Source organism: Rhipicephalus microplus, chromosome 1 (genome assembly GCF_043290135.1).
Source record: "Rhipicephalus microplus isolate Deutch F79 chromosome 1, USDA_Rmic, whole genome shotgun sequence".
Taxonomy (NCBI): domain Eukaryota; kingdom Metazoa; phylum Arthropoda; class Arachnida; order Ixodida; family Ixodidae; genus Rhipicephalus; species Rhipicephalus microplus.
The window spans coordinates 47,181,669-47,197,238 of record NC_134700.1 but is presented as its reverse complement, the minus strand read 5'-3'; the positions used below and the strand labels follow the sequence as shown (position 1 = coordinate 47,197,238).

Genomic DNA, 15,570 nt, shown 5'->3' with positions numbered 1-15,570 from the left:
GATCTGAGTGTAGCTCTAGTAGAGATACGTCTCCAAAGGTCAGACAAGAGTGAAAGCGTGGTGCCAACAATGTGCTAGTAGCGATAACGTCTACGATCTGAGTCTAGTCCTATACTTGGTGACAACTATTCTTGGCACTGAAGGGAAAGCTACGGAGCCAAATCATGTGCATCCTAACGCTAGTGATTGTAGTTCCAATGTAACGCCTGTATATTCAACGTGAATTAGAAATATTCCTCCTTTATTTTCTACGTGGAGCTATTTGAGACAGGGCACAGCTGACACAGGGAAGATATTCGTATTTCGTTTAATTTATCTGTTGTGCCTTCAAGTTTTTGAACGGGTAAGACATTCGGCCTTTTTACGTGCACCTCAAATGCTAAGCAGCATCTGCGTCTGCATGAAATGCTGATGGTGCGCCCCCATCACTTACTACAGTGTTACGAGACGCGCATCAAAACGGACTACTTTGCATAGTGCTGCATGTGCAAAATGTCCGCCTCAGTAGGTTTCTCTTCAGTGCCAAAAAAGTTGTCGCCGAGTATTGGGTGCGAAGACATACATTGGTGCCACCATTCGAAGGCGTCCTTGTGACGTACGTGGTTGGATCGCTCCGTCTCCATCTCATGTGCATCCCGCAGCCGCTTTTGCATCTCTTCTTTTCATCATTATATCTTGTACTTCACGCAACAAAATCAGTAATATACTGATGCAGCTTCTTTCCTGACTCTACGAAGTGCTAAATAACTGCCCTAGCAAAGTTTTACGCTTCTCATAATGCCTGACTGCTGGCGTCGTTCTGCGATGGCCACCTGAATGAAAACCACGGAAGCTGAGCGCCACCTCTATAAAAAGTGGCAACTCGTTCTGTTTCGAAAGGAAGTATCAAATGGCTCTGAAAAAATAAAAAGGGTATTAGCGGTAAAGAAACTTATTTTTGCTTCAATAAATGCCCACAACCACGCTGCTTCATTCATTGTAGGTTTGTGTCTAAAGAGGGGTCGCAGTTGACATGACTAGCATGTGCAAAATACATTTTTGTTGAGCACACATAGCCCTACAAAGCACAGCGCAAGTGCATTCCGTGCTTTGTGTAAAGCAACAGTTCATTCTTACATCCGCATGGAGCCGCAACCTTGATGTGATCATTGCGGGCTAATGTGAGAATCATGTACGCATGTGCCTCATTCAGAGTTGTAACTTCTCTCTGTGGCACGATCCAAATATTTATTGCCCAAGATTTCTATGGTATTCAAATATTACACATTCCATCACCATCGAGCCACACATGGGTGAATATATGAATGATTGGTTCAGGTCTGGCACTTCTATTAAGGGGTAAATCATGATAAAAGAATGTGATCTTCCAGCCATACCATTTTGCTCCCTTAAATGTGCATGCTGCGTGGTCCTGGGTACCGTGATCTAACTAAACGGCAACATCATGTTTCAGTGATATTGCAAAGTGCAGTTTTTCATATTTTTTTGCACCATCATGCATAAGCTGTGTTATATTTCACAGAAGATTTTAGAAGATGAATCAGTTCTCAAAGCTCACCATGTTTTCGCCTGTAGATCAAAACAGCGACAGGAAGTAACAGTGGCTATGGGCCTATTCTACAGACATAATCAATTAGCAAGAACATAAACCTGTGAGCTTAAGCCACGGATGGCAGCGGCGTTGGCAGAAATTTTTTTTCGGACGGGGGAACCCCTTTGAATATAGTTGAACCCGGGCAGGCAGAGGTGGCACACCATTGTATTGTGCGCATATACCATGGGCATATTTTTTTCGGGGAGGGGGGTGCACGGGTTTGGTGTGCAAGCCCATGGCAACACCACTGGCGAGTGGAAAACCGTGTGGTCAGGTAGACACATGGGAACGGACAACTGGCGAGGAGGTTGGTGGCACAGACTGTGGTAAAGGTTACCTTGGCAATAGAAGTAAGCTTTAGCAAAGACTCAAGCGGCAATGTATGATGTAAGAAAGAAGATTTCATTGAATGCGCTAGCCGAATACGCAGGAGAAACTGGCCGCGATATAGAGCGAAATAGGGTGAAAATAGCGAAAATAAAGGGCAAAAAATTGGACTTTCGGGCAATCTTGACTCTCTGACAATTCAGACAATGGTGCACATTTTTAATGTATAACGGCAACTTCTCCCACATTTACACTCGTACGTCCTACTTTAAAATACAGTCGACGACCGATTTTTCGGACCCTTAAGGGACAGCGAAAATGTCCGAAAAATCGGGCAGTCTGAAAAAGCAAATGTGCCCCGAAAATGCTCACTTTATTGCTTACTATTGAGCCGGAGGGCAGAAGTGATTTATCTTCTTCTGGACCATGCTTCGCTTGCGTGCGAGTACGTCCGCCTGTATTTCGGCTAGAGCTGTCGAGTCGGTGTAAGCTGACGAAAGAGTTGCGAGCGCTTGCATCAGCTCAGCTTGCGTCGGCTGTATTGTTTCAGGTAGGTTGTCGTCGTCATCGCTCTCGGACTCCGAAAGCACTTAGCGAATGATATCCTCATCGGTGAGGCCAGCGCAAAGTTCTAACTTGCTGTCCACTCACAAAAACTCGGAAAACGAGACATCTGATGGAATCTCGTCGCCCGCAGTGCGAAGGTCGACGATAAACTGCATGTTTCTGACACCTGGTCGATGACACCGTTCTCGTCCAAGACGGCTGACTCGCCATTCAACACAATTCCCGCGTGGCGGAAACAGTTGCACAGCGTTGTCGATGTCATCGACTTCCATGCATCAACGAGCATGCTCAGTGCCCCAAGCAAATCGACCGAGTACGCTTTTCCGCTGTCGAGGCTCACCACCGCACGCAAAAGTAAGCGTCACCGATAGTTCACTTTGAGAGTGCATATGACACCCTAGTTCATCGGTTGTAGGACACTTGTTGTGTTTGGTGGCAAGAACTCGAAGCGCACAGCCTTCAAGTTGTTTATGTGCGTTTGCGCAGCACAGTTGTCAATAAACAACACAATTTGGCGGCTTTTTAGATCAAATTTGCGATCTAGTCTTCTCACATGGCTTTCAAAAATCTTCTGCGGTACTCAGGCCTTTTTGTTGGCCTCATACGAAACAGGCAGGGACTTTGCACCTTTAAAGCACCTCGGAGCTTTCGACTTGCTGATGACGAGCATCGGCAGTTTTTCTGTGCCCGACATATTGCTACCGATCAGTACTGTAACTCGCTGCTTACTGTGTTTGCCACCATGACAAGGGTCGGCAGCAAAGGTAAGATTCTTTTCTGGCATCAGCTTGAAAAAAAGTCTGATCTCGTCACAGTTGAAAGTATCATCTGGCGAATACTGCTGTAAAAGGGACTGCAGCTTTTCAGAGTGGTAGTTCGCAACGACGCTGGAGTCAACAGCTGCACTTTCACCGCACAGTTTTTTCAAACTGAGGTCAGAGCACTTCTTTAAGTGTCTGAGCCAGCCGTCACTGACCTTAAATCCTTCAATGTTCATTTGAAGCACCATCATCTCAGCTTTTTGTTTGAGGAGGCCCTCTGAGACGGGAATCGTGCTGGCGGCCACTGTCGACTTCAGCCATACGAGTAGGGCCTCCTCTAGCTTAGGGTAGGTACCTTGGCTGACATTTTTCTGACGACATCCAGTGGGCATTTCCGCCACCTCCAAAATCTTCCGCTTGTTCTTGATGTAGTCCAAAAGAGTCTGTTTTGAAATATGGAACTCTTTCGCAACGTCTGCTTGCGATCGGCCTCATTCAACAAGTTTGACAATGGCAGCTTTTTTTGCCATTGACATGGTGACATACTTGTCGTGCTTCACCGGAGCTCTCGAGGCCGACGACAACATCGACGATCCCTTATCCATTATAATTGAGCGCATTTAGCTAGGAAACACATGCGGAACACATGGCACACGCGCAGGCAGACAGTCAGTCGATGCATTCCTGTCAATCCAACAGTCACAGCAAGAGTGAGTGAGTAAAAACTTTATTGAACATGTCCGGCGTCATTGAGCGGGGTGGGGCTACAAGCACAGGCGACGACCGATTTTTCGGACGCGCAATTTTTCGAACATGCTTGATAATTCAAACATTTACCCGGCACCAGGACATATCCTATAAGTTCAATGTATTTTTCACCTTGAAATTTCAGACACTGAAGGACGGGCAGTTCGATATCTCAGACTTTTCAAGCGTCAGTCGAGCCGACTGGCAGAATTTTTTCGTTCCGCCGCCGTCTTGTTTGTTAACTTTTTTCACCAGTAGCCTCGAACAGGTGCTGGCCGTGTGCGCGGCAGCGAGCTCTGCTAGGGTGGCTACCTCGAACTGCTGAATCGAGGCTATTTCCGTATCAGGGTTGCTGCCGAAAAAATTTTTCTTTCCTACAGCAGTCTTGAACAGTGAACAGACATGAACAGTGAAAGCGTTGCGCAAACGATGCGCTAGTAGCGATGACGTCTATAAATTGAATGTAGGCATGAAGGTGAGATATGAACAGTAAAAGTGTGGCATCAACAATGCATTAGTAGCGATGACGTCTGCGATTCGTGTGTACACTAGTAGCGATATGTCTATGAAGCTCTGACATGAAGAGAAAAAGCGTGGTGCCAGCAATGCGCTAGTAGAGATGATGTCTGCGATCCCAGTTTAGCGCTAGTAGCGATATGTCTACAAAGGTCAGACATGAAGGGTGAAAGCGTCTCGCCAACAACGCGCTAGTAGCGATACGTCCATGAAGGTCACAACAATGCGCTAGTAGCAATGACATCTATGATCGAAGTGTACTGCTAGTAGCGATACATCTACAAAGGTCAGACATGAGGAGTGAAAGCGTGATGCCGATGCGTTAGTTGCAATAAGTCTACGATGCGAGTGTAGGGCTAGTAGCAATACGTCTACAATGGTAAGACATGAAGAGTGAAAGTGCGGTGCCAACGATTCACCAGTAGCGATATGTCTACAAAAGTCACACATGAAGAGTGGAAGCGTGGCCCCAACAATGCGCTAGTAGCGATACATCTATGAAGGTCAGACATGAAGAGTGAAAGCATGGTGCCAACAATTCGCTTGTAGCGATGATGTTTACGATCTGAGTGTAGCCCACACTCGGCGACAACTTTTCTTGGCACGAAAGGGAAAGCTACCGAGCCAAATCATGGGCATCCTACTGCCAGTGAATGTAGTTTCAAACTAGGGCCCGTATTTTCCACGTGAATTAGAAATGTTCCTTCGTAATTGGAACTATTTAACACAGGGTGCAGCTCACACATGGTAGATATCCATATGTTTTTATTTTATCTGTTGATTTCGCCTTTTGTAAAGGGTTAAGGCATCCCGCCGTTTTACGTGCACCTAAAAGGCTAAGCAGCATCTACGTCTACATGAAACGCCGAAGGTGTGCCCCCATCACTTTCTACAGTGTTACGACATGCGCCAATAGGAACTACTTTGCATAGTGCTACATGTGTAGAATGTCCGCCTCAGAAGCTTTTCCTTCAGTGCCAAGAAATGTTGTCGCTGAGTATAGTAGTGATATGCTCACAAATTGCAGACATGTTGAGTGAAAGCAATGCGCCAACGATGCACTATTAGCGAACGTCTACGGTCTGAGTGTAGCGCTAGTAAAGATACATCTAGGAAGGCCATAAAGGAAGATTGAAAGCGTAATGCCAACAATGCGCTCTACTTTGATACATCAGGTGCAACGCTGTTGAAGAAGTTCAGTCAGCAAGGTGTGTGATTTTCAGCGTCTCGTGCCTAGCTTTCATCGTTGTTTCCCTCATACTATACAATGATGAATGTGCTCACATATTGTCTCGAAAGGTGATAAAACATCACAAAGTGAGAACAAAAGGATGCTAAGTGATCCAGAACAACTTATAGACGGCTGTATGGCTGTGTTCACCTTCGGCTACCAAAGCAGGTTTATTTACTAATAAGACTAAAGATGAAATAAAAGCCTGCCTCAAACACAACAATATTTGTACTATTTCTTAGTGAGAACGCTTTCATTGCAAGAAGTCTGGATAGCATCTATAGCATTGCACCTAATGCATGAAATGGGGTATAGTGGTGATGACGTGAATGATCCAAGTGTAGCACGTGTAGTGATACTTCTATGAAGGTCAGACATGAGCAGTTAAAGGGTGGCGCCAACAATGTGTTAGTAGCGATGATGTCTACGATATGAGTGTAGTGCTTGTAGCGATATGTCAAGAAAGATCAGACATGAAGAAAGCGTGGTGCCAACAATGCGCTAGTAGTGATGATGTCTACAATTCCGAGTCTAGCACTAGCAGCGATACGTCTACGAAGGTCAGACATCAATTGTGAAAGCGTGGCGCCAACGATGCGCTTGTAGTGATACAACTACGAAGATCAAACGCGAAGTGTGAAGTAGTGATGCGCTAGTAGTGATTTGTCTATAAAAGTCAGACATGAAAAATGAAAGCGTGGGGCTAACAATGCGCTAGAAGTGATAACGTCGACAATCCGGGTGTAGCGCTAGTAGCAGTACATCTACACAGCTCAGACATGATCAGTGGAACTGTGGCGCCGAAAATGCGCTAGTTGCGATATGTCTATGAAGGTCAGACATGAACAGTGCAAGCATGGTGCCAACGAAGCACTAGTAGCTATGACATCTATGATCCGAGTGTAGCACTAGCAGCGACACGTCTATGAAGGTCAGACATTAAGAGTGAAAGCGTGGTTCCAACAATGCCTAAGTAGTGATGAAATCTACGATACAAGTGTAGCACTAGTAGTGGTTCATCTATGAAGGTTAGACATGAAGATTTAAAGCGTGGTGCCAACGATTTGCTAGTAGCGATGACATCTACGATTCAAGTGTAGCGCTAGTAGCAATACTTCCATTAAGGTCAGACATGAGGAGTGATGTCAAGAATTCGCTAGTAGCAACGTCTAGGAACTAAGTGTAGCGCTAGAAGCGATATGCCTACAAAGGTCCATTATAAAGAGTGGAAGTGTGGCACCAACGATGCGCTACTATCGATATGTCTACGATCCAAGTGTAGCGCTAGTAGCGATACATCTACGAAGGTCAGACATAAAGATTGAAAGCGTGGTGCCAACGATACGCTTGCAGCAATATATCTACGAAAGTCAGACGTGAAGAATGAAAGCGTGGCACCAACGATGCACTAGTAGTGATAGATTGACTAAGGTCAGACATGACGAGCGAAAGCGTGGCACCAACATTGTGGTAGTAACCATGACGTCTGCGATCGAAGTGTAGGCCTAGTAGTGATACGTTTACGAAGATCAGACATGACGAGTGAATGCGTAGTGTCAGCAATGCGCTAGTAGCGATGACGTCTATGATCCAAGTGTAGCTGTAGTAGCGATACATCTTTTAAGGTCAGTTATGAAGAGTAAAAACGTGGAGGCAACAATGCGCTAGTAGGGATGACGTCTACGATCCGAGCATAGTGCTTGTGCGATACATCTACGAAGTTCAGACATGAAGCGTGAAAGCGTGGTGCCAACAATGTGCTAGTAGCGATGTTGCTATTAAAAAATCTATAAAGTGTATCTATAAGAAATGACGAATGGAAAGAGCATGATTCAACTAGTGCTCACCAGTCAGGATATTGGGAAACTGTTTTGAGTTGCAGTCGTCTGGTTCGAAGTGCAGAGAAATCGCTACGAGGACTTCTCTTCATAATGCGTATGTTTCACGCCAACATGACCACAAAGTATCGACGTAAAGTAGGGTAAAGCCACATATCATCGCTAATAAGAAACACGCAAGTATTTTTAATAGTGAATTTTAAGTCGGTCTGTAGGCTTCCTTCTGTCAGTGTAATACTGGGTTACTGCCGCTGCATCTGTGAAGGCCAGATAGGTGGGGCTATCTGGAGACTCAAAGAACCTGGCATGCAGAAAATGTATTCTATTTCTCTGCTTGTTCACATTCTCTATTCTGATGTTTTATTGGCCCTTCTGCATATACCTGAGTACCGTGCACACCGAAACACCCCAATATAGGTAATGGAGACACACAAGTGAGCATGGCTGAAGCATGTGTCCCTAGGCACCTCCTCATTGCTTCTTTGAACACTGTCTGTTTCGGAATTGCTGTCCTGCAAAGGGTCGATCAAAGCAAAAATGGTTCGGTATGTGTGACTCCAAGCTCCAGACAGTCGTATTCAAGCCTAGTCGACAGTTTGTACGGCGAAGACGGCAATGCAGGTGACAAGGCATGACTGAATATGTGCGCCTAGCAGACGATATGTCTGCAGAGCAGCTGAGCCTCAAGTCTCTCTTTTCTGTGGAGAAGTGGTCAGCGGTGGGGCAGCCTGGAGGTGACCTTGAGGAGGTGCTGCCAGAGCTAAAAATGGCTGGCTTTTTGGTCGATTTCAACCGTGCCAGATACCAGTGATATAAATCATTAAAAGTGACAGTTATTCGTTTTCAGTTGTGTTTTAGGTCACAAATCGTCAATAAAGGGTCGATAGCTACTCGACGCAAAAGTATTGACATGAGTAAATTTGATGTCGGGGCTTCTGTAGTTTCTTGGTAAGTAAGGCACTTGTGTTCATAATGTTGTCGTTTTTTATGTTGTCATACATTGAGCTTTCACACTGAAATAAATTGTCATTTGCCTTTATTGTCCCTTTAAATGGAACTCAAAGGGGCAAGAAAATTTGTTCTGTTTATGAGATTTTTCATTTAAGCAAAGACCACAATATTCATTAAATATACCAATTTCAAAAGCTCCAAGCTTTCGTGTTCATATGGTAAGTTACAGGCAGCATACACATACCTTTTAAGCATTGCGGGTGATTTATTTCCCTACAACCACCATCTTCAACCACGGTCTATGTTGGCTCATACAAGCATTGTAATATATTTGTTGCGCTTTCCTTTTGTACAGATGATTCTGGCCATGGCTGCTGTATTTTTGATGGAGACGAAAATGCTTGAGGCTGTGTGCGTAGATTTAGGTGCACATTAAAAAAACCCAGGTGGTTGAAGTTTATAGAGCCCTTCACTGTAGCATCTCTCCTAATCACATGGTGGTTTGGGGACATTAAGCCCCAACAATTATTATTATTCTGCGGACATTAAACCCCAACAATTATTATTATTCTGCACAGGTTTTCTTCTTGTAATCGGGAGTGTTAGTAGGGAGTGCCTTGCAAAACAATCCCATTTTGTCAATCTTAAACAGGTCCCGTTGTTTGCAACCTCCCCTGTTGCCAGTGGCTCCAGACATCTCTGTTTACTGCCACACATTCTTCTGAAGTTGTCTCAAGAGACAAGACTGTACTGCTTTTTAGAACGGCTCAGCCCGCCATCCTTCTTCCTGAAGTCTTTCATCCCCATATGAAAATCAAACTCTTTGGCCGTCTACTCCAAAATGAGGTCACTGATTGGGAAGTTCACACTGTCCGCATGCTTCTGTGCATTCTGTCCATGGTGAAGTTGCCAAGCTTCTTCAATCTTCCTTTGTTCTTGAGTATTCTAAACAGCGTGGATTCGGAATATCGAATTTCTCAGCATTTCCTGTCCTTGATAGGCTGTTGCAGTCGAATTCTTAAATGATCCTGACTTACGTTGTGAGCGAAAGTGCATTCTGCTGGCCTTTTTTTGTCGTTTCCATCTGAAACTTACGATGAGACATCAATTAGTTACACGGCGCTCGTGAGCATGTGTGAATGCTGGATTTGTCTGATTGTTATTTTATTAGTCAGGAAATTTTTTCATTCTAGTAACATACAAAAAAACCTTTATGGTATCAGCAAGAGCTCACAATGATAAGTTTTAAAACATAAACAATGCTTTTAACTATTGTGAACCCATTCTTAACAAAATACAAGCATCTAATACACATCAACTTAAGATACATCATCTATGAAGCTTATTTATTTTTTGCTCAGGGATAACGAAGCTGTGCTAACAAACGTGTCTTCTTAATAATTGTGTGAACAACAAGCCGCACGGTCTCTTGGTGATAACTGGCAAGCACCTTGCATCAAAGAAAGTTCAGAGAGCGTGCACACTTTGCACAATGTGAGGCCATGTTTCATCCCTGCTTGTAGCTCAGATTGTATAAGTATTCTCTCAGAAGTGTGTTGAGGCACTTCCCTGTTTGGACGATATAAGTTCTACTACAAGACAGGGGCACCTCATAACCATGGCACATTTCACAAATGCGTGCTTTGTGTTGCATGCAGTCTTCTTCAGTCCTTTTTCGTTGACACACTTGCAAATCCTGCGTAACTTGTTGGGGGCTAAAATCATCATCATCATCAGCCTGACTACGTCCATTGCAGGACAAAGGCCTCTCCCATGTTCCGCCAGTTAACCCGCACCTGTGCTTGCTGTCGCCTATTTATGCCCGCAAACTTATTAATTTCATCTGCCCACCTAACCTTGTCTCCCCCTAACCCTCTTGCCTTTTCTGGGAATCCAGTTAGTTCCCCTAATGACCAGCGGTTGTCCTGTCTACGTGCTACATGCCCGGCCCATGTCCATTTTCTCTTCTTGATTTCAACTATGATATCCTTAACCCCCGTTTGTTCCCCAATCCACTCTGCTCTCTTTTTTGTCTCTTAAGGTTACACCTACCATTTTTCTTTCCATCGCTCGCTGCGTCATCTTCAATTTAAGCTGAATCTCTTTGTAAGTCTCTAGGTTTCTGCTCCATAGCTAAGTACTGGCAAGATACAGCTGTTATATACCTTCCTCTTAAGGGATAGTGGCAATCTACCTGTCATAATTTGAGAGTGCTTGCCAAATGTGCTCCACCCCATTCTTATTCTTCTAGTTACTTCAGTCTCGTGGTTCGGCTCCGCGGTTATTACCTGCCCTAAGTATACATAGTTTTTTATAACTTGAAGTGCACTATTACCTATCTCGAAGTGCTGCTCTATTCCGAGGTTGTTGTACATTACTTTTGTTTTCTGCAGAATAATTTTAAGACCGACCTTTCTGCTCTCCTTGTCTAACTCTGCAATTCGTCCCCTGAGTTACTCAGCAATGCGATGTCATCGGCGAAGGGCAGGTTGCTAAGGTACTCTCTATTAACTCTTATCCATAACTGTTCCCCTTCTAGGCTTCTTAAAACCTCCTGTAAGCATGGGTAAATAGCATTGGGGAGATTGTGTCCCCCTACCTTACACCCTCCTTGATTGGTATTCTATTGCTTTCTTTATGAAGCACTATGGTAGCAGTTGATCCCCTGCAGATTTTTTCCAGCTGATCCCCTGCAGATTTTTATATCTACTTCATCGACACCCTGATTCCGCAGTGTCTGCATGATGCCTGATATTTCTACTGAATCAAATGCCTTCTCGAAATATATGAAGGCGATGTATAGCGGTTGGTTATTTTCTGAGAATTTTTCTATTACTTGATCGATAGTATGAATGTGGTCGATTATTGAGTAGCCTGTTCGAAATCCTGCTTGTTCCTTTGGTTGATTGAATTCTAATGTTTGCTTTACTCTGTTAGCAATTACCCTTGTAAATAGCTTTTATACTACAGAGAGCAAGCTGATCGGCCTGTAATTCTTCAAGTACTTGTCATCTCCTTTATTATGTATTAAGATGATGTTAGCATTCTTTCAAGACTCTGGTACTCTTCCCATCAGGAAACACCTTGTAAACAGGGTGGCTAGTTTTTCCAACACAATCTGTCCGCCATCTTTCAGCAGATCTGCTACCTGATCCTCGCAGCAGCTTTGCCTCTTTGCATGCTCTCCAAAGTTTTTCTGACTTCTTCTATCATTCCTAGTGGGGTGTTATCTGGGTTACTGCTAGTTCTTAAAGTATTAAGTTCGTGGTTGTCTCGGCTACTGTACAGATGTCTGTAAAACTCCTCTGCTATTTTAACTATCCTATCCGGGTGCACGTTAAAGAACCCCAGGTGGTCTAAATTTCCGGAGCCCTCCACTACGGCGTCTCTCATAATCATATAGTGGTTTTGGGACGTTAAACCCCACATATCAATCAATTAACTATCCTATCCATATTGGTAGTTATTTTGCCCTCTTTGTCCTTTAGGGCATACATCCCATTTTTGCCTATCCAAAGTTTCCTCTTCACTGCTTTGACGCTTCCTCCATTTTTCCGAGCGTGTTCAATTCTCTCCATGTTATACCTTCTTTTATCGCATACCTTACGCCTATTAATCAACTTCGAAAGCTCTGCCAGTTCTATGTTGTCTGTTACACTTGAGACTTTCATGATTTGACGCTTCCTAATGAGATTCTTTGTTTCCTGGGAAAGCTTGCCAGTGTTCTGTCTAACTACCCTGCCTCCAACTTCCATTGCACACTCCGTTATGATGCTCATCAGATTATCATTCATTGTATCTACGCTAAGGTTGGTTTCCTCATTAAGAGCCGAGTACCTGTTCTGAAGCGAGATTCTGAATTCCTGTACTTTCCCTCTCAGTGCTGGCTCATTGATTGGTTTCTTGCGTATCAGTTTCTGCCGTTCCTTCTTCAAGTTTAGGTGAATTCGAGACCGTACCATTCTATGGTCACTGCATCAGACCCTGCCAACCACTTGCACATCCAGCACGATGCCTGGGTGTGCACTCTTTATAAAGTCTATTTCGTTCTTATTTTAACCATTAGGGCTCCTTCATGTCCACTTGCCATTTCCTCGTTTTCGGTAGAAGGTATTCAAAAGCCGTAAATTATTGTCTTCTGCGAATTCTACTAGTAGCTCTCCTCTGGCGTTCCTAGTACCGATATCGTAATCTCCTACTGCCTGGTCTCCAGCCTTTTTCTTCCCTATCTTTGCATTAAAGTCACCCATCACTATAGTATACTGCATTTTTACCTTACTCATTACCAATTCCACGTCTTCATAGAAGCTTTCTACTGAAGCGTCATCATAGCTGGATGTAGGCACGTAAGCCTGTACCACCTTCATCTTGTATCTTTTATTCAGTTTAATTACGATACCTGGCTGAAAACACGACTGGAATTCCCATCCCCCCTGCTACTTACTTGATGCTATATGAAATGTCATAAATTAGGTAGTCACATTGGCCTTCCAGTTTTTTTTTTAATTTTTGGGGAGGTGTGTATGATTCAGTAGGGGCTTGAGAAGGGTCTCAGCAAAGTCACTTACGAGCGAGGGGGGAGGGGAGGGTGAACCTGGCATCAGTCAGTCTTCTGACTGAGTCGTGAAACTAAGGTCAATCTGATGTGCACATGACTGCAAGAGGGACTTATGGAAGGTGGTGAGTCAAATGGCTCTCTTCGCGATTTTTAAATGAGTGGAATGGAAGGAAAAGAGGCCTTTCTTTGAGTGCGGGGTGTACTGTCAGCAAACTTGATTCCCGATAAATGTAAGGCTCGTCTTGAAAAACCGTAGCTCGCCTTGCATCAGAACCTCAGTTGTCAGGTTGGAATCGGCCAAAACCCAGCTAAAAATCGCTGTACAGGACGTCACTTGAGAAGTCAAATCTGAGTTGGCATTCCGGGAAAGAATCGACAAGATGTCAACGTACCCGAACACCCTATACATGCTCAATCCAGAAAGTTCATTGTTAAGGTGTCGGTTCGTGCTTGCCAATAATTGAAAGGTCGCTCAGTACTGGTGCAAGACAAGATCCTATGCAAACTCTTTTTCTGTACCATCACTTCATTATTGAACGGGAAAATAGTAGACTGAAGGTAGCGCTATAGTGGCTACAAAAACCTATGGACGCTTATTCCCACAGTATTCTAAAACTGCACGCTTTCTGCTTTGTTAATAGCGTGCTAAATTGATGGCTAAATGGAATTCTCTGGGGGGAAGGTGCAAGTCTGGACTTGTGCTCTACTTAATGGCTGAATAAAATTATGTTGAAGACAGGTATTGTCCTAGACTAGTGTTCTCTTTGTTTTGCAATTTCATTTGTACCTGCATTGTTTAGGTCTACAGTGCACACACATTTAAATGTGTGCCTGTAGCCTACAAGTTTCCAGAGCACGGTTGCTGCCATAGGCAGGAATACTGATAGACGGGATGGCTGTTTCTTATGTAATATGCATGCTACACACCAGTGCTTTGTACACTGTAATGTGCTGAGCAAGTGTAGCCTCAATCATAGTTTATAGATTGCTCACGATCACCTTTGCATTTAATGGTGCATCTGTCATCAGATGATTCCACTCATCATGAATGACCACCAGTTTGGGTTGAGTGCGAAAACTGTGACTCAACCCATTTGGGTTGAGTCACAGCATTTCACTGCGCACAAAGCAGGAATGTCTGTGAACAAACTCGGCACAAAGCTCCTCATGTTGCAGGTCTCCGCCACCACAGCGCCGTCATCCCCAGAGCTCTGGAACCAAAAAAAGAAGACGATCCAGGTCTCCACACAGATCACATAAGAGATCGCGTACCACTAGGTCAAGGTCAAGATCAAAGACGCGAAAAAAACGGCATCACCACAAATCTCGTTCCAGGTCCAGGAGCAGGTCAAAGATATCACCTGCACACTCTCCACAGTCAAAGCATCGTTAGGGATTTGAGTGGGACATGCAAAAGGTACATTTATTGTTACACCTTAAGTGCATTCATGTTTATTCTTTCAGAGTACTGGGGATTTGTGGTCAAAATTGCTCAATCCATCTGCCTTCAAAAGCAATTAGAAAATCTGATACAAGCAGCTGTTGAAATTACCTTAGAAGTCTGCTGTCGAGTGAAACGGTATGGAATATTTCCTGAGATGTCTCGTCAGACAGCAATGAAATAAACTGTACCAATTGGTGTCAAGACTCGAGCTTCATTTCTTTTTGCTATGTTTAAAAGGAATTTGATGAGGGCTGAATGAATGTTGCTTTGGTGATAATTAGGGAACAATACATAGTGCAGCGGCGATGGCGTAGTGGTTAGAGCATCCGCCTCGCATGCAAGAGGTCCGTGGTTCAAATCCCGGTACCGCGCAGTTCCCAACCGGATTTAAAAAAAAAAATCCGCGTGTTGATGGTACTGCATTAAGAGGCCTGGGGTGCGGCCTCACCGGCAAAACACCGCCGAGAACGCACTCCCTCACCAGAGAAGGATTGGCCACCCTGGTGCAGTATCTGGCCACTACCTCCCACATGCTTACCTCCCACATAGTGCATAGTGAATGCATGAGTGACCTTGGCAGGTTTTAGGAGCAAAGCGCCTCAGGCTCTCAGCGTGCATCGTTGTTTGGCGTGAGGGTTCATTTGCTTCAGGACAGACTAGGTCAGTGGTGGTCCAACTGCGTCCTTTTGCTACAATTTCATATTCCTGCGCCTTGTTGCAAATACTTGAGTACAGATTGCACCAACTGCACCAAAGTTCACTAATCCACCTGTTTACACGACATCGAATCATTTCAGGCACAAAAATATTTTTGGTAAGAACAAACAATACTAGAGTATTTCTAATAAGTTCTGTAGAAACCCGCAAGCTGGCGGATGGGTTGTTGTCTTCCTTTTCTTTCTTAAATACTACTTTTACATAATACTGCCGATGCCCCTCGTTTCATTCCTGCGAAGCGTTTTTTGTCATTATATTTAGCCTAACGAAACTCTCTGCATCGCTATGTGTGCCTCCACTGTTGAAAGTTTAGCATGCC

General features: G+C 44.2%; 1 protein-coding gene across 7 annotated transcripts in view; it reads left to right on the top strand.

The window, feature by feature from the left end:
• LOC119177756 (uncharacterized) overlaps window positions 1–15,570 on the top strand; it is a 258,227-nt gene that overhangs the window by 198,900 nt on the left and 43,757 nt on the right. For 5 of the 7 annotated variants that reach the window (XM_075865176.1, XM_075865186.1, XM_075865172.1 and 2 more), the window contains one exon: window positions 14,267–14,507. In XM_075865176.1, the coding sequence (XP_075721291.1) occupies window positions 14,267–14,507 (241 nt within the window). Of the gene's footprint in view, window positions 1–14,266; window positions 14,738–15,570 lie in introns of those variants that run through there. The other 2 variants (XM_075865194.1, XM_075865212.1) reach the window with 1 other exon arrangement.